Raw genomic sequence first — 24920 nt, forward strand, 5'->3', positions numbered from 1 at the left:
CACCCAATGCCTTCTCGTTGTATATGTAACTTTCTTTCTTTTCAACATTAGTGCCAGTGTTATGATGGAGTGATCCTTTCTACGGAGAGCAGCATTGCTGTATATGGTACATTAACTCTGGTCCCAGAGGGGAAACAGGTAATGTCTCAAATTTTTAATGTCTTTATTAGGTACAAGTTCACAGCTTTCTAAACTGTGCGTTTAGACCTCAAATAGGGTCACAAAACAAATGTTTAGTTTTTTAACCTGGATGTGTTCTCCATAGATGTATCATTATTCTACATGTTTGTTTTTTTTTGTTTTTTTCTGAGAAGTGGGGAATGCACACTATTTGACCGTGATCATGGGTCACAGCCAAAAATAGATTGATGAGCATTTGTATTTGAAGAGTTTCCATCACCAAAAGATTCAGTCAGAGAACTGTTTTGTCACATTTGCCCTTTGAATGAACTCACTATTATATTTGAAGGAATTTCTAGACTGCCCACCACCAAAGAAATAACCCTGATCCTTACAGTCTGCATCACATGGTTCAGTTCTCAATAAATTTCAGCTGTTTGATGTGGACTGTTTCTTAGTCCCTTCAGAGCAGTCCAGACTTGAGAGCATTCTTACTCCTAGCAGCAGATAGCTTTGAATCCTGTAAATATCCTGCGTAACTCTTAGCTAGCCAGTATTTCTCAGTCTCCAGCAGATGGTAGGTGAGTTATCCTGTGCAGTTTGGGCTGGTTGGGTGGATCTTGATTGGGATCTGCTAAGTTAGTCAACTAGAGAAAGAACTTAGATATTTGAAATGAGAAAATGTGGCTTAAAGAGGCCAGGAGCACCTGGGGCATCACATTGCCCAGGTGTGTTACATCCAGGGAGCAGGGTCCCTCTTCTTCCCCCTTCTGTTTTACCCTTGTACTTGGAAGCAGCCTTGGGGTGTCTTTTTTTTATAATTCAATTTTAAATATGCATACAAGTTGTACACCAAGACAAGAAAATTAAAAAAAGAAAAAAAAAAATATGAAGTTCATATCAAGCCCTCCTCAGGAGAAAGTGGAAATAAAATAAGGATGTGAATCCTCCCCTTAAAAAAACCAAACCCAAAACGTCGCAGTTTAGGGAGATGCAGGCTGACCTACATTTCAAATAGACGCGGCTGCTTGAGCTGATTGTGGAAAGAGAATTGCCCTGCTGCGATCAGCTGAATGGCTGTGGCAAGGGACCCCCCACAAGTCCCAGCAAAATCAGCAGGAGGGATGCCTACTCCCTCCTACCCCATGCCACCTCTCTTCCCATATCTGCTGGGCAGGAGAGATGGCCATTCCCTCCTGCCCCTCCCCTGTTGTAGACCGGTAGGAGGGATGCCTACTCCCTCCTGTCGCCACCCCCCTCCGATACCCTGCGAACCTTAAACCCACTCTGACACTCCCCTACCCACCTCGCAGCCTTGTACCTCATAGGAGAAAGTCCAGCCAGAGAGATGCTTGCACCCTCTGTCCAGCACGCCTGCCACTCCAAAATAGTGGGCCTTCCCTTTCCTGGTGCCAATTGGAGTCTTAGGCCTCTCTTCCCAGTGCTCAGGGCTTAGGCATCTGGCCAATCGGAGTCTTAGGCCATTCCCAGTGTATCCCTCCCTCCCATCCCTTGTGCAGCAGAACCCTTGCTCAGCCTGCCACCACTGTGCAGCCGAACCCCGCTAACTGAGAGACCTATATACCTCCCTGCAAAGAGCAGCGTCAGCAGTACTCTAAACAGGCTGCTTTGCGGCCTTCTCCCGCCAGGGCCTTCTGTGTGCTGTTTTACTGATGATATCAGTGATGTGGCAGAGGGAATGCCCTGGTGGGAAAAGGCCACGAAGCAGCCTGTTTAGAGTACTGCTGACGCTGCTCTTTGCAGGGAGGTATGTAGGTCTCGTGGTCAGAGGGTTGGCGGGGTTTGGACGGGGGGAGAGATTGAAAGATGGGTGGGGAGAGCATTGCTGCTGGCGAATCCAGGGACTAGGGCTTATTTTTGGGGTAAATCTTATTTTCGGGAAAACACAGTAGGTGAAGAATGGAATGTGTGAGAGATAAGACTGATGTGGAGCCAGACCTTGGTGATATGTGAAGCAGGAGAGGCATTATATCAGGGGTAGGGAACGCCGGTTCTCGAGAACCGTATTCCAGTCGGGTTTTCAGGATTTCCCCAATGAATATGCATGAGATCTATTTGCATGCACTGCTTTCAATGCATATTCATTGGGGAAATCCTGAAAACCCGACTGGAATACGGCTCTTGAGGACCGGAGTTTCCTACCCCTGCATTACATGTTTGCTTTGCCTGTCAAGGAGTTACTGTCTTGCTGTTTACAGCTGCTGGTTTCTGCCAGCAATTACAGAATGTAGAAAAGAGCTTATTAAATCAGATTTGTAAAAAAAAGCTGCAGTGGACCTTAGAGGGGAATCCCTCTTCACCCAACCTCATCTGTTGATTCCTGAATTCAGAAAATTGTTGAGGTTTGTTCTGGATCATATGGTAGGATCTGAATGTTAACGCTGCTTCCCCAGCCCATGCAGTCATAATATAAATTCAAGCTGTTAAACAATATGGTTTGCCAGTTCTCAGTGCTCACTATTTTTTTTCAACTTGAAAAAGAATCTATCCTGAAAGTTTGTGTTAAAACAGATTTATTTGGGGAGAGGAGGGAGGGGTGGTTTGATTTTTGATTGAAAGATCTATATTGGTTTTGATTTAAAAAATTACATAAAACAATCTTTTTTTTTTTTTTTTAAAAAAAGGAAAATCTGACTAGCTATGGTAGATGTAAGTATAGTGTCTCTTTATGAGCTACTTTTAATTGTCTCTCTTATAGGCTTCAGGAGGCCATGAGTTGATTTGTGACTACTGGGAGTTGATTGGGCTGGCCCCTGCTGGAGGGGCTGATAACCTAATTAACGAGGAGTCTGATGTGGATGTGCAGCTCAACAACCGCCACATGATGATCCGGGGAGAGAATATGGCCAAAATTCTGAAAATACGCTCCGTAGTCGTTCAGTGTTTTCGGGACCACTTCTTTGATCGAGGATACTTTGAAGTATGTTTGCTTTATTATATTGTAGCTTTCTAGTGTATGTTTTAACCATTTTTTTTTCATTGACTTAATTATATATATATATATTTTTTACCACTTAAATTTGTAGTGGTATTTGATACCGCAGTGGTGAAAAATGCTTATCCTAAAATGTACCTTTGTTTAAGAAGGTTCTGGTTATTGGAAGCTATCTCTGCATGGACCAGAGGGGAAGCAGCCATGGACTACATTTAGGAAATGAGAAGTCCCTAAATAGGAACACATTTATGTTCTAGGGTTACCTAGGCTTGTATTATGAATTCAGTGTGCAAGCCGCCAGGGTGAATTTGCTCTGATACTGCGTCAAGAACGGGCCTGGCAGTCTTGACCAGTGTTCCCGCTAAGCTGCGTTGGCCTGCGCTCACGCACAAAATATTACATCGCAGCGCAAAGTTTCTCTTCACAGCGCACACACGCGTCGGTAAGGTAAGGGGACGCATTGGGGGGATTGCACTTCCCCACAATTGCCATGCTTCGGTTCCTCTTCTTCCTTCCTTCCTCCCCCCCCCCCGCGGGACCCTGCGGCACCATCAACTCTTACTCCCTCTAATGTCGGCCCTGCAGCTCCAGACTTCCTCGCACCTTCTCCCCTCCCCCTTTGGATCGCTATTATTTTAAATGTTATAGCCGCGGAGCTGTATCCATCAGTGGAGATGTCTAACCTCGGCCTGCCCCGGAACTCTTACTGCAACAGTGACTTCCTGTTCCTGCCTAGACGGGCGGCTGCTGCAGTAAGAGTTCCGGGGCAGGCCGAGGTTAGACATCTCCACTGATGGATACAGCTCCGCGGCTATAACATTTAAAATAATAGCGATCCAAAGGGGGAGGGGAGAAGGTGCGAGGAAGTCTGGAGCTGCAGGGCCGACATTAGAGGGAGTAAGAGTTGATGGTGCCGCAGGGTCCCGCGGGGGGGGGGGGGAGGAAGGAAGGAAGAAGAGGAACCGAAGCATGGCAATTGTGGGGAAGTGCAGAGCTGCAGGGAAGAGTGTTGCGGTACCCAGCTGGAGGGAGAAGGAAGATGAGGGAGGGAATTAAAGGAGATGCCAGGGCTTGGAGCGTAGGAGGAAGGTATGCCAGTCTAAGGGAAAAGGAAGGGGGAGATGTGAGAGCATGGAGGGGGAGCGAAAGATGGAAGAAAAGGAAAGGAGAGAGATGCCAGAGAATCAGGGAAGGGGAGATACCAGACTATGAGGAGAGGTGTGGGAGAGGGAAGGCGAGGAGAGAGATGCCAGACCAATGGGGTGAAAGGAGAGATGGAAGGGGGAGGCATACAGTTTCTGGAAGGGGCATAGAAGGAGAGAAGATGCCATATAGGGGAAGAGAGACGGCAGACAGTGGATGGAAGGAAGAGAGTTACAAGAAGATGAGGAAAGGAGAAACCACAGAAGACAAAGGTAGAAAAAAATTTCTATTTATTTATTGCTTTAGGAGACATGTGTCACTGTTTCTGTGAAGCATTGTATGCAGAGTCCAGCTTCTTGCTGGTTCAATTTAACCTTTGTCTATGTATTTTTATTTTATCCCCCCTTTTACAAAACTGTGAAGCGTTTTTAGCACCAGCCTTGGTGGTAGCAGCTCTGATGCTCAGAATTTTATGAGCATCAGAGCTGTTACCTCCGTAGCTAAAATCCACACTACAGTTTTGTAAAAGAGGGAGGGGTTAGTTTGTGATTACATATTCCTTACTAGGCGAAGGTGTTTTCTGTGTTCTCTGTGTTCGAAAGACATGGTTTTCTGTTAGGATTGACGGTGTAGGATTGATCTGTGCTGGTCTGGCTTGTTTAGTTTTACAATGGGTGTATTGATGTACTGCTCACTGCAATATGTAAGATGCTGCCTTTTCCTAGGTACTCATGTGTGACGTGTGGTTTGTTACTAAAAATCATGTTTTTCTTACAGATGGGGGGGGGTGCCAAAAAATGATGGGCCCCGGATGTTACATATGCTAGGTACGCCACTGTATGTAAAGATACCAGAAAGCTGGCGTAGCAAAAACTTCTAAGTTTTGAGTATTTAACCCTCCCACAATCTCACGGGCACTCGTTTCAAGTTTATTGAGATTTTGATTTAAACGCAATATCAAATATTTTCAATGCGTATAACAAAAATAAATTTGGGGAAATAAATAAAACCATTTGAACCAGTGTTCCCGCTAAGCTGCGCTGGCGTGCGCTGGCGCACAAAATATTACATCGCAGCGCACACGTTTCTCGTCACAGCGCACGATCGGAAGAGGCGTACGGCAGATGGCAGGGCGGCGAGAGGAGAATCGGGCGAGTTGGCTCATAACTTGCTGGCGCCCGATATTTTTGGCTCACGGTGAAAAAAGTTTGCTCACAACACCCGCCCGCTTAGAGGGAACACTGGTCTTGACTGTTTTTTTTTTTCTCTACTCCTGTGTAATTGGGACAGTTAATGATGCATATGGTTTAGCATAAATTTTCTTCAGTTTTGAGGCTAGAGGAGACCTGTCTTGTGACTAGAACAATTCAGAGTAAATATACAGTAATCTTGTATTTTTTTTAAATTGAATATTTTTCTTAGTTTTCCAAAATTAAAATTAGAAAGGCTTAGGCATTCTTCTAGGTCAGGGACATCCAACCTCAGCCCTTTATCAGATCAAGTTTTCAGGATTTCCCAAATGAATATGCATGAGATTTCCCAAATGAATATGCATGAGATCCTATTTGCATACAATGGAAGCAGTGCATGCAAATAGATCTCGTGCAAATTCATTGGGGAAGTCCTGAAAACCCGAATGGATTGCAGTCCTCGAGGAACAATGTTGGACAACCCTGTTCTAGATAGTCTAGTTATTTATTGGGAAAGTCCCTTTCATCCCCTTCCATCTTCACTCAACAGCTTTAAAAAAAGTCAAGTATCTTTCAAAGGATCTACACATCTCCCTCATTTTTCGCAGGGGATAGGGGCAGACTGCGAATAGGGAAATACTGTGAATATCCGGCTCTGACCCACCCCTGCCTCCCCCCGGCAACCCAGCCTTACCTGGTGGTCTAGGGGGCTTTCGGGGCAGGAGCAATCTTCCTACGCTCCTGCCCCGTGTAGATCGCCAATAGGAAACGGCTGTAGGGAGTTTCTGTCGTAGTCTCGAGACTACGTGAGCTCACGGCAGCCATTTCCTATTGGCGATCTGCACGGGGCAAGAGCATAGGACGATCGCTCTTGCCCAGAAAGCCTGATAAACCACCGGGTAAGACCGGGATGCCGGGGGGAAGGCAAAAATATGGTTGTTTTTTTTCCCCCCTCCCCCCACAAAAAAATCATGATTATGTGAAATCGCGAGTGGGGAAACCGTGAATGGGGAGGGGGAAGTGTACCTCCAAACCATTTTGAGACTATGGGCTCCTTTTACTAAGCTTCGATAGCAGTTTTAGCGCGCACTGAATTGCGCTTTAGACCTTAACGCCAGCATTGAGCTGGTGTTAGTTCTAGCCATGTTGCACGGGTTTAGCGTGTGCTAAAATCCTGCGTGCGCTAAAAACGCTATCGCAGCTTACTAAAAGGAGCCCTATATCTAGCTGTTTCATGATTATGAAGGGGAATGGGACTCTTTAGCCTTGGCTTCTATAGAATTCCAGATGTCCATTACAAAAGAGGCACAATTAAGATAATTTTCAATTCATGTCTATCGGTAGTATTGCAGTTTCAGGACAATCTTATTATGAATGCAGTATCTATTTATTTTTTTTTATTTTTTTTGGGGGTGGAGGGTAGGGCATTTACTGACAGTTCACCCAATGCCATTCATATGCTTCATTTTTCACAAGGCCCATTTTTATTCATTGGGCCCTTTGGTTAATAACGCGTTCTGTGCTGCCTGATAGACCGGTACAGTTAATCTTGGTTATATCTCACTGTGACCAACAGGTGGAGACTGAGACCAAAACTTGTGTATTAGCTGAGGGTCCCCCTACCAATCCAGTTTTTTCTCAGTCTCCAGCAGAGTGGTAGGCCTAAATTGCTTCCCCCTGTTAGGGCTGTTGGAATTTGTTTTAGGACTCCTGGGTCCCCTTTAGTGTGGGAAGGAGCTTGGACAGGTCCTGTTTGGACATCCGTCCAACCTTGGGGGTGTTAAACCTGGTGGGTCGCATGCTGAGTCCCTCCCCACATTTTTGTAGAGGTGCCTCAGCTGGCAGCCTGGCCACCGATACTGGCTTAGAGAGCCAGTGGACTCTGTTCTGCAAAAAAAAAAAAAAAAAAAATCCTAAGTCTGTGCTGGTCTAAAGGGCTCATTTCCCTTTAAAATTGCTGTTTTCTGTGTTGTTTTTTTCACCTAATCAGCACTTCTTTTAAAGCTAGAGCGGTTTTCAGCACAATGAGCACTTTGCAAGGGAAAAAGTGCTTATTATCCCAGGACAAGCAGGCAGTCTATTCTCAACATGTGAGTGACGTCATCTACGGAGCCCGAATGTGGACACCTTCGCAAGCAAACTTGTTTGAAGAACTTTAGAAAGTTCACGACTGCCGTACTGCACATGCGCGTCTCCTCAGTTCTTAGTTTTCTGCGGAGCCGAAGTCCTATTTTGACGCTCTGTGCTAGACTCAGTCTACTTCGTACCTTCTTTCACCGTGGCTTGTGTTCTTTTTAGACAGGGTCGTTGTGTTATTTGCATGTTTTTATTTTACTTTAAAAAAAAAATTTTTTTTTAATTTCTTTATTTTCTTCGTGTCACAACGGGGTCTGTCTCGTGGCCTCAGCCTGCGGGCTTCAATTTCGCCACGGCTATCTTTCAGTCTTTCCCGGCTGGTCACTGGTTCAAGGGCCGTGTTCTAGCTGTGCTAGCCTTCAACCTCAACATTAAACGTTGAGTTCAGGTGGAAAAATTCTTCGGCGGTATGGATCCACTAACCCCGGTCTTGACCTCAACTCCGATTAAGTTTTCTACGGGGCTCCCGCCTTCTACCTCGACTTTAATCAAACCTTCTTTGTTTGGGAAGTCCTCGTTCTCGAGCAAATCTGCTAAGTCTTCTCCTGAGGAACCACTTTCCTCATTGTCTTCCTCAGGTCAGATAGCACAGCAGTCTGTTCCAGCAGTGGTTCTCTAGATGCCCAAGAAGTATGTCTCCAAATTAAAGCCTTCTCTTCCTCGGAGACTATAGCCACACCAAATGTACCAGATCAAGTCTCGGTTTCACATTTGCAGGCTATGATCCAGACCATTATGCCTCAGGAGTTTGTTAATACACTTGCCAAACATACTCTTGCCTCGACTTTGCTTCCTGCAGCCTAGCCTGAGCACTCTGAAGTATCACAAGGAGTTGAGTCCTTGGTAGTGCCTCGAGCTCAACCTATACACTCTATGCAAGGAGTCGAGTCTTTGTGAGTGTCTTGTCTGGAGCCTATGCACTCTATACAAGGAGTTGAGTCCTTGGGAGTGACTCACTATACACTCAATGCAAGGAGTCTAGGGTTAGGGCACTCTGGTGGTGCAGGAGATGGCTCTGTTCATGGTCTGGGCAGAGTTTCATCTTCTGGATCTCTCTGCCTCCTACATTGCAGGAGTAGAGAATGTTCAAGTGAACTTCCTCAGTCGTCACGTGCTAGATCCTAGAGAGTGGTGTCTAAGCCCCGTGGACTTTCAGTTGATAGTGCAAGCTTGGGGTAAGCCCCTCATGGACCTGATGGCCATGAGTGTCAATGCCAAAATATCCTGCTTCTTCAGCCGTCGCAGAGACTGTCAGGCCAAGAGTCTGGATGCTCTGGTTCGACCATGGCCAACGGAAGGTCCATTGTATGTGTTCCCTCCATGGCCATTAGTAGGCAGAGTTCTCGTCCACATTGTTCATCATCCGGGCCTAGTGATTCTGGTGGCCCCAGATTGGCCCAGGTGCCGGGTATGCAGACCTGGTGCAGCATCTGGTGGTAGATCCTCTACCTCTTCTCTCTCACCCAACCTTTTGACTCTGACTCCTATTCCAATGTTAGATCCGGGTCTCTTGTGTCTTACAGCTTGGCTCTTGAAAGTGAATGCCTAGGTAAGAAAGGGTATTCAGATAAAGTGATCTCTACCCTCTTGGGTTCCCGGAGACTTTCAATTTCTTAGGCTTATGTATGGGTTTGGTGTATATTTGAGGACTGGTGTGTTACGCGTGGAGTGGTCTCTTTTCGTGCTTCCCTGGCTAACATCTTAGAGTTTCTGGAGGATGGCCTGGACAGGGGCCTGGCTTGGTCTTCTCTCTGGGTTCAACTTGTGGCCTTGGCCTTTTGTGGGTTGTTACGAGGTCATCATCTGTCTGCCATTCCTGATGTCATTCGCTTCTTGCGGGCAGCCAAATTGTTCAAGCCTCCCTTGCGGCTTTTTGTTTCTTCTTGGGATCTTAATCTGGTCTTGTCCGTGCTGGTGCGCCTTCCTTATGAGCCATTGGGTGCCTACTCATTGAAGGATCTTACACTTAAAGCAGTCTTCTTGGTGGCTATTACTTCTGCTGGATGTGTTTCTGAGCTGCAGGCTTTCTCTTATAGGTCTCCGATTTGGGGAATTCAACCCACTTGTCAGGACTCGTATACTATGTTAACAAAAGATTTTTGAGGTAAATGCCTAATCTTCCCATATAGAGAGTAAAACTGTGATATCAGCATAAATCAACACTTCCATTCCCATAGATTCCATTGTCTGTAAAGCTGGTGTATTTCAATGTGTGTGTTTTAACTCTGTATAATACAAAAAGAACACACCTATCTTCCTTGCTGTCATTGCAAATGTGGAGTTGTGCTTCTGTCTCTACAATACAGCCAAACTTGATATCTATCTTGGAATTAATTGATTTCAGTCATAACAGTTACGTGGTTCATGTTTTTTGAAAAATTCAGTCTATTTACAAGTCTATTGTGTAGAGTTTGAAATTTTTTTGAGGAGGGCAGGTTATCAAAGCTTTACTTTGTTTTAAATGTTGCTCCTGATCCATTTGTTAAAATACCCCATTTTTTTTCCTGGAGAAAAAATATGAACAAAGCTAGAGCAGCTTTTGTACTGAATCAGTTCTCAGAAATTCCCTCTCTCTGGTGTTTATATGTTTTAAATAATGTTCTCAAACTTTGCTGAAGGCCAGGCTTTGTATTCCCAAAATTCTTAATGGATATTTTACTGGCCATAGTTCTGTGCTTTGATATAGGGTACATAATGTCCATAACATTAAATGTTTTGTGTTATTATTTTTGTATTATACAGATTACACCACCAACGTTGGTGCAAACACAAGTGGAAGGAGGCTCCACACTTTTCAAACTGGACTACTTTGGTGAAGAAGCATATTTGACACAGTCATCACAGCTATACCTAGAGACCTGTATCCCAGCCTTGGGTGACACTTTCTGTATAGCTCAGTCTTACCGGGCAGAACAATCCCGGACACGTAGACATCTATCAGAGTAAGAGAATGAATGTTGTAACAATAGTGACTTCGCTAATGAACAGTCATAAAACAGATCCCGGAATTAAAATGGATAAATAAGGCATGCGTGATCTAAATGCTGGCTCAGTGATGTCATGCAAAAATTGGTGTTAGGTCAAATGTGCGCCGGGACAAAGGTGCACGCAGACAATTGAGCGCAGCGCAGAGGTGCGCGCCGCAGAAAATTACTGTTTTTACGGCTCCGACTGGGGGGGCATGGGGGGGAACCCCCACACTTAATAGAGATCGCGCCACATTGTGGGGGCGTTGTGGGGGGTTGTAACCCCCCAGATTTTACTGAAAACTTCACTTTTTCCCTGTTTTTAGGGAAAAAGTTAAGTTTACAGTAAAATGTGGAGGGTTACAACCCCCCAAACCCCCCACAATGCCGGCGCGATCTCTATTAAGTAAACTGGGGGGGGCTCCCCAACAAAACCCCCCGTCGGAGCCCCTAAAAACTGTAATTTTCTTCAGCGCGCGCCTCCGTCTTGCGCTCGGTTGTCGGCATGCACCTTTGTCTTTCGCGGGGTTGTCTATGAACCCAAAAATTGGAAGTTTGGGAAAAAAAATGCTTGACGTATTACTCAATCTTGGTCACAGCCAGATTTTCTCAGATTTCAAAGAGGAGGTGGAATAAAGTACTGTCACACTCCATCACTGAATGAACATGGCTGTTGTGTTTCAGATAGGATTAGCACAGATGTGGGCCACTGATGAGGCAGCTGTAGAAAAACTTGTTATAAGATTTGGGAGAACATCTTTCACATTAAAAATGTCTAATCTGCTTCTGGGGTCCTTCCATAGTTAATCTCGAACAAATTCTTGATTTAAATATGATATGCAACGAATGATCTCAAATAAGCTCTTATTTTGAAAAAAATAAGTGGAAAAAAGACCTCAGCACTTTGCAATGGATGCTCTGAATATGTATGACTAAGAACATAATAGCCTTTCTGGGTCAGACCAAGGGTCCATCAAGCCCAGTAGCCCGTTCTCATGATGGCCAATCCAGGTCACTAGTACCTGGCCAAAACCCAAGGAGTAGCAATTTTCCATTCTACCGATCCAGGGCAAACAGTGGCTTATAGTTTCCAAGAAGTCGGTCTTGGCACAAATAGTCACGTTCTTGTCTGGGGCAGCTCTTGCTGGTATGTGATTGAATGTGGTTATTTGACTATGTATATAGAACTATGTGCTCGTAAGTGTTCTCGCATGGAAAACTTTGGGACCAATGGGAAGATGTTGCATAACACACAATGGTACCAGAGACAAGTAGATTTCCTTCTTATACCTCTTTCATTAATGAAAGTGGTACATTTAGCATATCGTGACCTTAGAATTACAGGGTTCTAAGTGACAATTTTCAGTATTTTTAACTCCGATGACTTCCGGGTTCTATCTGACATGTAGATGTTACAACACTCACGAGGATTTTTTGCAACTTAACCGTTCCTTCATTTCATAAGAAATTACATGGTTCTATGTACAGAAATTAGTCTATGCATGGGTCTAACTGTACCGTTAGACCCATGTAATTCTAAGGTCACGATATATATTATGAACTCCATATATGGTATGTATGCTGGGTGGCTTATATCAAATAAAAATCTTATGGCATTGTCAAGAAATTAGTTAAAATAGGACACATACGCTTGTAATATGCCCTTTTGTTTGTTCATAAGGCAAAAATTCACTCTAAGGCTAATGGTCTGAGTGAGCAGCAATGGAAAAGAACCACTGTTCTGTATCGCTTGGTAGACTGGTATAGTCCTTACGAATTGGTTATATGCCTCACTGCTACCAGCAGGTGGAGACTGAGATCAAACTTGTATATCAGTATAGCATGCCTCTCTTGCTACTCCAGTTTTCCTCAGTCTCCAGTAGCAGGTGGTAAGGCTTTTCAGCTCCCCTCTTAGCACTGTTGGAACTTTGTGGACTTTTGGTTCCCCTTTTTGTGCCGGGTTCTGTTTGGGGATCCGTCAGACTTTGGGGGTGTTAAACCTGTCAGGTCTTGTGCTGGGTCCCTCCTTCTTCCACCTCATATTTTTGTAGTGGGCCTAAGCAGGCGGCCTGGCCCCCTGGTTGCTCAGCCCTCCAGCTTTGAGAGCCATGGAGTCTGACACTACTGTGTGGATGTTCACACACATTGGTGGGTACTGCTTTGGTAGATCCCATTTGTAAGGACTATGTCAGTCTACCAAGCGATACAGAAGGAGAAATTAGGTTCTTACCTGCTAATTTTCTTTCTGTTAGCTTGTAGACTGTTAGCTTGTAGCCTGTCTGTCTTTGTGCAGTGTTAGCGGGTTTTTACTCGCGTGCAGATTTTGAATGTTTTTTTTGCGGGTTCTAGTATTTTTCTAGGGCCGGGGAGAATTAAGAACAGCGGCGATGGCTCAACTAGCTTAACTGGTGAGCTCTGGGGATGTTTTACTTCTAGGATCAAGTTCTATACAGTTCCAACAGTTGTTTAAAGATGTTTATTGTTTTCTTACACTCCTGTTTGGAGTGTCATTTACTGATTTTCAGTTAAGAAATTTCCTAAGTTCTGCTTTGCTATTCGGCAAACTGACGTAGCAAGTGGGGCATGTTATACTGATATACAAGTTTGATCTCGGTCTCCACCTGCTGGTAGCAGTGAGGCATATAACCCATTCGTAAGGACTATACCAGTCTACAAGCTAACTGAAAGAAAATTAGCAGGTAAGAACCTAATTTCTCCTTATGTCATACTTTAACCTGTTCTTTAATGGAACTTTTCTTTAGATACACCCACATTGAAGCAGAGTGTCCATTCTTGACCTTTGAAGAAATGCTGGACAGGCTGGAGGATTTGGTTTGCGATGTAGTGGATAGAGTCTTGAAGTCACCTGTATCGGACCTGGTGTATGACCTTCACCCGGTATGCATAATTGTAATTGGTGTTGAAAAGCAGCTGGAACAAACTTTTCTGTATTATGTTGGCATAGTATATAAACTAAACCTTAAGCTTATATGCCGCATGTTCTCTACAAATATAGAGCTCGACATGGTTTACTAAACTTTAAAAGGAAAGCACAGTGAGAGTTGGTGGTAGGGGGAAGCGGAAATTTACACTTTTGAAAATAGCCAGGTTTTCAGGTGCATAAACTACAAATGGTGCAGAATATGGCATTTTGATCAGTCTCCTTATGAATATTTATGAAGCAAAGTATCCATTGTGCATAGGATTTTAAAATGTTTCCTTTACAGCCTGGGTTGAACTTATATTTTACATTTACTCTTAACTGCAGGGCTTCAAGCCTCCAAAACGTCCATTCAGGCGAATGAACTACACCGATGCCATTGTTTGGTTAAAAGAACATGATGTCAAGAAAGAAGATGGAACTTATTATGATTTTGGAGAGGTATGGATCCTTTTTTTATTATTATTATTTTTTTTTTTGTATGTGTATTTATATTTTTTTAGTGGTACGATGTTAACTGTTCTTCCTTTAGACTCCTGACTTGCCTTCTTGAGGGAAAGGATCCTTGAGTTTCTAAGATATTTTACTTAAATTTATGTAGAAATACTGCAACTTTCTAGGTCCTGAAATCCTGATATGTACATGCATTCTTGTGAGATGATAGGAGCCAAAAGATGGGCAATAAAGATCCACAGCAGATAGGTACACAATCAGAGAATTTGGAAGACCAACAAACAAGAAATATAAATTCAAAACTTTGTTTCAAATAGATGAAATGCCCAGTATGGCCATGTTTTGATAAATCTTGTCAGGGGTATGACTAATAATTAAAAATGAATTAAAAATATACATTTGACAAGGGCCAAAAAAAAAAAATAAAAAAAAATATATATATATATATATATATATATATTTCCTACAAGTCTTTTTAAGATGAGTTTAAAATTAATTTTAAAATATAATAATCACATAAATAAAAATGACATCTATATATTGAACAACAACATGAGTCTTACTTATACACGTAGAGGGGCATAATCAAAAGATATGTCTAAGTACGATTCGGATGAATGGCACTAGATGCCCAAAGTTGGCAGTGGGAAAATGTCCATTCTCAAAAAATACATCTTTTTTTTTGTTGTTGTTAGAGAATCTTCTATCTGGACGCCCAGACCACCAGGTTGTCTTATCTTTATATCACACTCAACCAAAATTTCGTCCAAGACCCAAATGCCCAGAACAAGATCTTTTAGACGTGGGAGGGGCCAGCATTGTGATGGACTAGCCACTCAGACATGGCAACAGAGCAGTGGGGTGTACCTTACAGGGCACTGCTGTGAACTTCACAAAAAGGGTGCCACATAAACATCTCACCAGAACTCCCTTATAGGTTATAGTGAGCCCCCCCCAAACCCACTATACCCACCTGTCTACAACCCCAGTAGCCTTTATGGCTGTAGATGCCACCTACATGGCAGTACAGTAGGGTTTTGGTGGGCACAAATGTTCCACCCACATGTAGTGGTTAGAAAGGCTTATGGGCCTGGGTCCTCCTCTCTATGGTTCACTAGCCCACCACCAGGCTATTTAAGAGACTTGTGTGCAGCTCTATTAGGCTTTCCTATATTAGGTTCTGATGTTCTTGAGACAGGTATGTATATATGTATGTTTTTATTCCAATCTTTGTGGGGATGTGTGGGAATCTTTATTTTGTCTTACATGGTCACTCTGGATACTTTCGGGGCACTTTATACCTGTTTTTACATCATTTAACTCGCAACGTATAAGTTCCGTTCAGGAAGTCTAGTAAAACATTTCATTATCCCTGCAGGATGACTAAGTCTAGGTTGGCCCACATATTGCCCACATCCCGCCCTAACCACTCCTCCAAAAATGCCTCTTTCAGCTCTAGGCGCATAGTGGCATCCAGAGGCCTAAAAAGTCCCTGGATATGCTCAAAAAAATAGGTTTGATTATTGGCATTTGGGACAACCTGTCTTTTAGGTCATCCCAAGTGCCGACTTGGGCAGGTTTTTAGACATGTTTAAGTTTTGATTGAGCCCCATACTGTATATAAATTAAGAAAATATGCATTGAGCAAGAAAAAGATTCCATAAAAGTAAAAATAAAAAAATATGCTCATCAGTCCGCATAATTACCACTGTTGACTTAATAAAAACCAGTTGTTAGTGAGTAATCACTTAAGCCTACAAAGTGATCAAAAGAATTTAGGTGATGCAGATGTGTGCAAAATATACCTAAAAGCCACCAAAAGAAAAGAAAAAAAAATACATACCTAATATTAAGGGATAAAATGATAGGTGCAACTTATTCCTCAATTGTAATACAAAGACACATTCTTTGTTAAAGAATTTGCCTTAGCCTAATATAAAAAAAAAAATGGGGTTCTTTTACTAAGCTGCAGCAAAAAGTCCCCTTAGTGTGCCTTTCCATGGGTCTTTTCTGCATTCTAAGGTCACTTTTTGACTGTGGCCGGAAAATGGTCAACTTTCTGATTTAATGGCAACAGGGTGCAGCCATTTAAAAAAAAACACAAAAAAACCGCAAAACCATACACTGCTCCTTGTGACCCTAGGCAAGCCACTTAATCCCCCCCATTGCCCCAGGTACATTAGATAGATTGTGAGCCCACCGGGACAGACAGGGAAAATGTTTGAGTACCTGAATAAACTCATGTAAACTGTGCTGAGCACTCCTGGGAGAATGGTATAGAAAATTGAAAAATAAAATAAATACTAAGCCACGGTAGAGGTTTCTATCATGGACAAGAGTGCTAAATGCTCCGCCGTTTATAAAATTCCTGTGAGTGTTGGAGCATTTAGCACTCCAGGCAGCAGTAGAAACCTCTACCGTGACTTAGTAAAAGGGAGCCTAAATTATGATATCTATCTCGTATGTTTTTCTTGACTTGAAAATACGTGAGGTGTGTGCCCATAAGGTGGCACATCCAGGGTGAACAAGGAGTTGCTTCCTTACATGGTGTGTGTCTTTTGTAAATGTTTAATGACGTATGTCTTTCCTTCAGGATATCCCAGAGGCCCCTGAAAGGCAGATGACAGATACCATTAATGAACCAATTCTGCTCTGTCGCTTCCCTGCAGAGATCAAATCCTTCTATATGCAGCGTTGTCCTGAGGATCCCCGGCTCACTGAATCAGTCAGTTCCTTTTTTTTTTTTGCATGTTTTATAAAGTGTATTTCATTTAGACACTGAGAAAATGAGACTGGGGAAAGGATTTCTGTGGAGTTGGACACCCTCTTTTACAGAAAGGGTGGTAGATGTGTCAAACAGTCTCCTGGTGGTAGAGACAGAGACTGTCTGAATTCAAGAGGGACTGGGATAGGCACATGGGATCTCTTGGAGAGAGAAAGAGATAATGGTTACTGCCGATGGGCAGACTAGATGGGCCATTTGGTCATTTCTATGAGAATAAATCTGTATAAAAATCCCCCCCTTTTTAATGAAGCTGCGTTAGGACAAGTTCCTGGAGGAAAAGTCCATAGTCTTATTGAGAAAGACACGGGGGAAGCCACTGCTTGCCCTATATTGGAAGCATGGAATATTGCTACACTTTGGGTTTTGGCCAGGTACTAGTGACCTGGATTGGCCACCATGAGAACGGGCTACTGGGCTTGATGGACCATTGGTCTGACCCAGTAAGGTTATTCTTATGTTCTTTTTTTATTGTCGGCAGCGGTGGTAAAAGCTCCGATGCGCATAGAATTTCGTCTGAGCTAATACCGCCATGCCGGTGATTTAAAAAAAAAAAAAAAAAGCCTAACGTGGCTTCATAGAAGGGCTCTTATGAATTAAGATGAGGAGCTGCTAGTTCTTGGATGTTGTTTTTCTATTGAAGCATGTGCCGGAGCAATTAGCATGCACTAAAAACATCAGACGTGCTAAATCACTTTAGCGTGTGCTAAAAAATTAAATTGTATGCTCCTCTAAGGAGGTTGAGAAAAATGATTTGACCTGGACAGGCTAGAGGGCAGGATATGGAACTGGAGGAGCAAAGAGATGTTGGCATTTAGGAAAGGAGTAAAACACATCAACAGAACATCAGGATACGGGTCTTAACATTTTATGTGGGATCCGAGACAGAGTGAGTGACCGTCACAAAGCAAGACAATCAAGTTTCCTGTCCACATAGAGTACCAGTTCCCTGCTTAAGATGATAAAGACATGGACTTGGGGAACATGGTCTTGTGAAGTGTGTTCCCTAAATATCCAGGATACACCAGTTTTACAATTGACCTGTTTAGAATGCATAAGAAATGTACTGGTCCAGATTAGGGCTGGAATGAGGGGGTTGCTTTATAGATAGATACTGTCCCAAAACGAGAGTCTGTGTGTCTGTCCCTCCCTTGTTGTAAGACAGGGGTCTCAAAGTCCCTCCTTGAGGGTTGCCATCCAGTCGGGTTTTCAGGATTTCCCCAATGAATATGCATGAGATCTATGTGCATACACTGCTTTCAATGCATATTCATTGGGGAAATCCTGAAAACCCGACTGGATGGCAGCCCTCAAGAAGGGACTTTGAGATCCCTGTTGTAAGAGGTATCTCTGGCTTAATCATAACTTCTACATTTTTTTGCTTAGCTGTGAAAAGTGTGTGTGTGTGACTGATCTTCACAAGGATACTGTAATAAAGAAATGATAGCTTTGTTAATTTACTTAAGATTCCTGAATAAATTAGAGTTCAATGTGTAAGGCAAACCCAAAGCTGTTCTAGAGAGACTGCCAGCTAAGTTAACTGCATGTGTGATAGTGATTTTCAGCCAGCAGTGCGAGTGCATGACCTAGCAGTCCCAGGGGAATTCCCTCAAACATGATGTAAAGTTAAAGCTCTGTAAAATAATCTGAAGGTAGTCGATGATACCTCTTGAGTGAATTGCGTAGTTCCAGATGGTCCTTTCACATACTAACATTACTGGTTACTGGGAAGTATGTTGATGTTAACTCCTAACTCTTACTAATGTCTTGTTTTATCATACCCTCTGTGAGAAATTCCCATTTGCAGTGTTCTCCCCAGAAATTTTTTCCAGCCGGGTGGCAAGACAAAGTAGCCGGGTGGGGAGGGATAGGGAAATTTGGTGGGGGAAAATTTAAATGTGCACTATTTTTATTAGTTATTATTTTCCATTGCTCAATATGACTTTCTTTTTTAAGGTTTGACACTTAGGCAGTGTTCCAGTAGCATTTAAACCACCCTTGAAAGAAAGTAATGCAGATCTTCTTATTCCGAATAACTACTGGCCAGTATCAAACCTTCCATTTCTTTCAAAACTACCGCACTTGAGAGAATGGTATTCAACCAACTTCAAACTCATGCTGAATCGGTTAATGTTTTGCATCCCTGGCAATCTGTTTAAGATAGCACAGAGACAGTCGTTCCTGCCTTACGGCTCCCTATACAAAGCTGCAATAGCAATTCTGCCACAGCAAATGCACTGAAGCCCATAGGAATTGAATGGACTTTGGTGCATTTGCCATGGGAGAATCGCTACTGTGGCTTTGTAAAAGGGACCCTTACTGAGTGAACTCCATAGTCACCTAGACCAATGTTTCTCAACTTTTTCAAGCCAAGTACCCCCTTAAATCTAACAAATATCAACTGAGTACCCCAGCCCAAGCTCTGCCCCTGACCCCACCCCATTATAATAGTACTAATTGTAATGCAATTTCTTCCATTCATTTTTCATGTACACACAATATAATCTTATTCATAATGGTAACCACAAATTTTAACCCTCCCCCCAAGCACACAGTATGTGGAGAAAATGTTAATTATCATTTATTTGTTTTATTTTTCAAAGAGGTCAAGGCAGATGACTTTAAAATATGCAATGTCACCTCAGTAACAACTATAGAAAAATATACAAATATAGTGCAAAATATAGAAAGCAGATTATAAATTCTCAAAACTGACATTTCGATCACTAAATTGAAAATAAAATCATTTTTCCTACCTTTGTTGTCTGGTGATTTAATTGGTTTCTGGTTAGACTTCCTTCTGACTGTGCATCCAATATTTTTTTTCTTTCTGCCTCCTGCATGCTTCCTCTCTTCTGGACCTCATTCCCTTCCACAACCAACATCTCTCTCTGTCCCTCCATGAGTCCAACTTTTCTGCCTCTCTCCTCCACCCCTATTGGCAACATGTCTCCCTCTCTCTCCCTCCTCTTATGATCTAACATCTTTCTGTTTTTCTTCAAGTCTCTCCCTCTCTGTCTCTTCTGTCTTCACCTCCCATAGTCCAGCATCTGCCTCCTGTCTTTCCCCTTTGGTCCAGGTCTTTCTTCTGATTATAACCCCCCCCCCCCCCCCATGTCCAGCATTTCTTCTCCTTTCTTCCAGGTTATCTATCTCTCGCACTCTCTGCACGCTCTCTCTCTTTCTCTCTCCCTTCCTCCATCCGTAGTCCAAAATCTTTACCCTTCTCAGCACTTTCTCTCTTCTCTCTCTGCACTCTTCTCTCTCTGCACTCTGTGCTCTCGCTCACTCTCTTTCGCTCTCTGTGCTCTCGAGCTCTCTGCATGCGCTCTCTCTGCACGCACTCTCTTTCTCTGCTCTCTGTGTGTGCTAGAGCTCTCTGCATGCGCTCTCTCTGCACATGCTCTCTTTCTCTGCTCTCTCTGTGCTCTCGCTCGCTCTCTCTGTGCTCTCGCTCGCTCTCTCTGTGCTCTCGCTCGCTCTCTCTGTGCTCTCGCTCGCTCTCTCTGTGCTCTCGCTCGCTCTCTCTGTGCTCTCGCTCGCTCTCTCTGTGCTCTCGCTCGCTCTCTCTGTGCTCTCGCTCGCTCTCTCTGTGCTCTCGCTCGCTCTCTCTGTGCTCTCGCTCGCTCTCTCTGTGCTCTCGCTCGCTCTCTCTGTGCTCTGTCGCTTTCTCTTTGCTCTGTCGCTCTCTGCTCTCGCTCTCTGTGTGCGCTCTCTGTGCTCGCTTTCTCTCTGCTCTCTGTGCTCTCGCTAGCTCTCTGTGTGCTCTAGCTCTCTGTGTGCATGCTCTCTCTCTGTGCGCACTCTCGCTCTCTCTGTTTGCTCTCTCACTCTTTCTGTGCTCTCTCTCCTCCACCCCCAAGTCCAACATCTGCCTCCCCTTTGTTTCTCCCTCTCTCTAATCTTCCTTCTGCTAACATTTTGAGTTCTCCCACCTATGATCCAGGTCTTTCTATCTCTCTCCCTCCCCACGGACTGACATATCTCTCTCTCCTCGGTTCAGGATGTTTCCTCTCTAACTCCTCTAGTCCAGCATCTGCCCTGTCTTCCCACTCCCTTTTGGTTCAAGTCTGCTTTCCCACCCCTCCTCCACTGCTTCCCGCACCCAGTGAGAGAGGTCGTCTTCTGCGCTGTGGCCACCATTTATTTACAGCAGCCTGCAGAGTGAACGTAGCAGGCTGCCGTTGGCCTCCACGGCACGTTCCCTCTGCCGTGGTCCCATCCCTCCTTTGACATCAGGGGCGGGACCACGGCAGAGGGAACGTGCTGTAGAGACTGACTGCAGCTTGCTAGGTTCACTCTGCAGGCTGCTGTAATTGGCTTTAAAGGTGAGACTAGGGGGGAATCTGGAGGACACTGAGGGGGAAGCGTTTTAAAGGTGACAGTGAGACTAGGAAGGAATTAGGAGGATGCTGAGGGGCAAGTGTGTCATTTGAGGAAGACAGCTGGGCGCTCATTTTAATAAGCCAGGCGGAGTGCCCGGCTAAAAGCCGCTTGGGAGAACACTGCATTTGTCTGTCTGTTTTGATTAGATTGTAAACTTTATTGAGCAGGGTTGTTTCTTATATGTTTAATGTACAGCACTGCGTATGTCTGGCAGCGCTGTAGAAATAGGTAGTAAAGAAATTCCGCCAACCATCAGATCACTGGCAGGATTGTTGAACTTCAGGAAAGTGGTAAAAACACATCTTTAATTACCACCCACAAGGAGAACTTCTAATCCTAAACCAACTTTGACTAGATCTCCTATAGGCTATCTTGGGAACCCTTCCCGATGACTTATAAAGAATAGTTACAATTGACTCACTGCTGAAATAAGACCCAACTCAAATGTTGGCTTTCTCTCACTGAGTATAGAAGCTGTTTTACTACTGTAAGAAATCTGTGCCTTTACTGTTAAAATTGACCTATCTTTAATTGAAGTCCTCATTCCACTTGTCTTATCGCTAACTCATACTGTGCCTATATTGTATTATATGTCTTATTCGTATTTATAGTCCTCATTCCACTTGTCTTATCGCTAACTCATACTGTGCCTATATTGTATTATATGTCTTATTCGTATTTATAGTCCTTACTCCAACCATCGCATTTCTAGTTTATATTATGTATGTAAACTTGTAACTCGTTCTGGGCTCTTTTGGAAGGATGGGTAAAAATGGAATGAATGAATAATAGTTATTATTTTAAAATATACAGTATTGGTTTCCATTGATTGACTGTTCTTGATGCATCTTTTTCTCCTTTGGTAGGTGGATATTTTGATGCCTAATGTTGGTGAGATTGTTGGTGGCTCAATGCGTATCTGGGACATTGATGAGTTACTAGAGGGTTACAAAAGAGAAGGCATTGACCCCACCCCTTACTACTGGTATACTGATCAGGTAAAAGAGCAAGTCTAACTCTATTTCTAGAAAACATTAATGAACCAGTAAAATCTTTTGTGATCAGTGTGTGTCCCAAACATAAAAAGGGTTCATGTGTCAGAAAAAGTTGTATCGACTAGTCAGTTTGGTCTGATGTTGCACCTCCCAGTGTGGTTAGTAGAAATGACAAAACAGACTGCAAGAATTATTCTATACACTTCCCTCTCCGTATTCACGGTTTCCAAATCTACGGATTCACTTATTCGCAATTTTAAACATAAAATTCCTTTTTCTTTTTTTGGGCTATTTTAAGCCCTGTAAGCCTCCCCCTTAAGCCTTACCTGGTGGTCTAGCGGGTTTTCGGAGCATGAGCGATCTTCCCATGCTCCTGCCCCATGCAGATCGCTCACAGGATATGACTTGAGAGACTATGGGAACTCAAGGGGGCCATTTCCTGTGAGCAATCTGCACGGAGCAGGAGCGTGAGAAGATCGCCTGAAAACCTGCTAGACCACTAGGTAAGGCTTAATGGGGGGCTTAAAATAGCTGGGGGAGGCGGGGGTTAGGGGCATAACCGGCCCGAATATTATTCGCTGGTTTTTTTAAATATTCGCGGGTTGGCTCTGCTCCTAACCACCGCGAATACGGAGGGGGAAGTGTACTGCATTTTACATTACTCATGAATAAGACTACCCTTGTTTAGGGTAGTCAATAGTGTCTCTGCTGCCTTAGCTTCTACCTACAGCCCGAGCTTTCTAAAAGGAGCTCATGCCTACTTTACCTCTCCACCTCACTATACTTTTAAAGGGAAGGTGCTGCCTGATTTAACCTTTCAAAACAGTAGTTCTTCCATAAGTATAATTGATGAAAAAATAAACTTCTTAATGAAATGTTAAAGAGGAAAAGAAATGTTTTAATATTCCTATTAATTGTGTAAGTTCTGACTTTTAGAATTTTCCTTCCGACATCTGCTTTCTTTTCTTTCCTCCTTTATCTTCTTTTATTAATCTCCTTTTTTTATATTTTTCTTTCCATTTTAGCCATGTTGCTTTTACTATTCTCTCTTCCAATAGAAAACCAATGTACTTTTGATTTCCTGATGTGTTTAATATGCTGTCTGCTACAGTGAAAATCTTGAATTCTGTGCTGGTATTTTCATGTGGTGGCTTGCTGAAATGAGAGCACTTGAGACATTCTAATATCCACTTTTTTTGTTCCTTTCCTTTTCACAGCGCAAATATGGCACCTGCCCTCACGGTGGATACGGGCTTGGCTTGGAACGATTCCTAACATGGATTCTGAATAGGTACCATATCCGCGATGCATGTCTGTACCCACGATTTACCCAACGGTGCAAGCCTTAGCTTAAGACAAACTTTGAAGAATTTTTTAAAATTACATCCTGGAGGACGGAAGAGCATTTTGGAATTACAGACTATGCCAAGTGTTTCACTTTTCCAATTGCGTATTATCAGTGTAGTTTGCTGGGAAGACAACAGTTAAGAATCCAGAGCTGTGAATTAGTTACTGATTTATATTGGTTTTGCAGGTTAGCAGCATTACAACCAAAGTGCATCTATCAGATATGTTTCAGGCTTTAAACTAGCTTCTTTATTCTTTCAGAAGGAAAATTGTAAAGGGAGAACCATACAGTGCCCATGCAGAGCTATTTTGGAATATGTGGGGAAGGGTAAAGGCATTTTAAGTTTGTTGCTCATTTGCAGCTTATCCACAAGTTTAACAGAAAGTAAAGTGACACCATGGGGTAAAGTCTCCTTTGATCCCTTCTCTTGTTTTGTTCCTGCCTTTGATGCCTAATAAATATTTACAGTTTTCTTGGGTGTTTAGGTTTATAGAATCACGAGGATCTGGAATAAGCCTGTTATTTTGCATATTTGTGACTTTCCTGTATTGATGAGGTATTTAATACAATACTGTACGAAGTTCTGTACTTTCAAAATAAAATAAGTTCAGATCTTAATACTAAGCACACAGTGCGCGTTCATAACTTTCCCTAAAATTAAGGGGTTGGACTTGTGTATTCCAAGTAAAAAAACTGCAAATCATGTTATGCAAAAGGCTTCATTCAGATGAACTGCTTGCTTCTGTTGATCATATTTAGGGGTGAAGGGGACTAGAAACCCTACATTGAGTGGACCTATGATTTACTGCTGCTGCTTAGAACATATGTATTTGGATGCAGGGCCTCTGCCTCTTATGTGAAATTATGAAACAAACCCTGGTCACTTGAAACAAATATTTATTGTAGTAAATTCTTTTTTTCTTATTAGAATTCATGAACCTTGTCAGTGTGACTGTGCTTTTTCACTTACAGATTTTGGGGTACATATTAGGGCTGCATTTTGCCCTGAAATGCAGCCCTAATATGTACCCCAAAATTCGCTAGCAGTCCATTGGGGTGGGGGGGCATGTATTTCCTCTTCCCAGGGCTCAGTCTTGGGCCCGATTCTTTTCAACTTATTCATAAGAGACATGACGCAACGACTTAGGGGAAAGGTATCACTGTTGCTGACGACGCCAAAATTTGCAATATAGTAAGCAAAAGCTTGTTACCTGATAATATGACACAGGACATAATGCTGCTGGAACGATGGTCAATGACTTGGCAGCTAGGCTTCAATGCTAAAAAATGCAAGGTAATGCACCTGGGTAAGAGAAACCCACGCAGAACTTATATACTAAATGGTGAGACCTTGGTTAGGACCACGGTGGAACGTGATCTAGGGGTGATCATTAGTGAAGACATGAAGGCTGCCAATCAAGTGGAGAAGGCTTCCTCCAAGGCAAGACAAATGATGGGTTGTATCCGTAGAGGTTTTGTCAGCAGGAGACCTGAAGTCATTATG

At 43.2% G+C, this 24920-nt stretch overlaps 1 protein-coding gene across 1 annotated transcript in view; it reads left to right on the forward strand.

Moving 5' to 3' along the window:
• NARS1 (asparaginyl-tRNA synthetase 1) overlaps positions 1–24040 on the forward strand; it is a 54732-nt gene extending 30692 nt beyond the window's left edge. The window contains exons 8-15 of the mRNA XM_033933813.1: positions 52–138; positions 2840–3061; positions 10288–10487; positions 13274–13409; positions 13780–13893; positions 16499–16630; positions 21940–22071; positions 23286–24040. Coding sequence (XP_033789704.1) covers positions 52–138; positions 2840–3061; positions 10288–10487; positions 13274–13409; positions 13780–13893; positions 16499–16630; positions 21940–22071; positions 23286–23417 — 1155 coding nt within the window. The 3' untranslated portion in view covers positions 23418–24040. The remainder of the gene's footprint in view (positions 1–51; positions 139–2839; positions 3062–10287; positions 10488–13273; positions 13410–13779; positions 13894–16498; positions 16631–21939; positions 22072–23285) is intronic.
• The last annotated feature ends 880 nt before the right edge of the window (positions 24041–24920 follow it).

This window comes from Geotrypetes seraphini, chromosome 1, assembly GCF_902459505.1.
Source record: "Geotrypetes seraphini chromosome 1, aGeoSer1.1, whole genome shotgun sequence".
NCBI classification, from domain to species: Eukaryota; Metazoa; Chordata; class Amphibia; order Gymnophiona; family Dermophiidae; genus Geotrypetes; species Geotrypetes seraphini.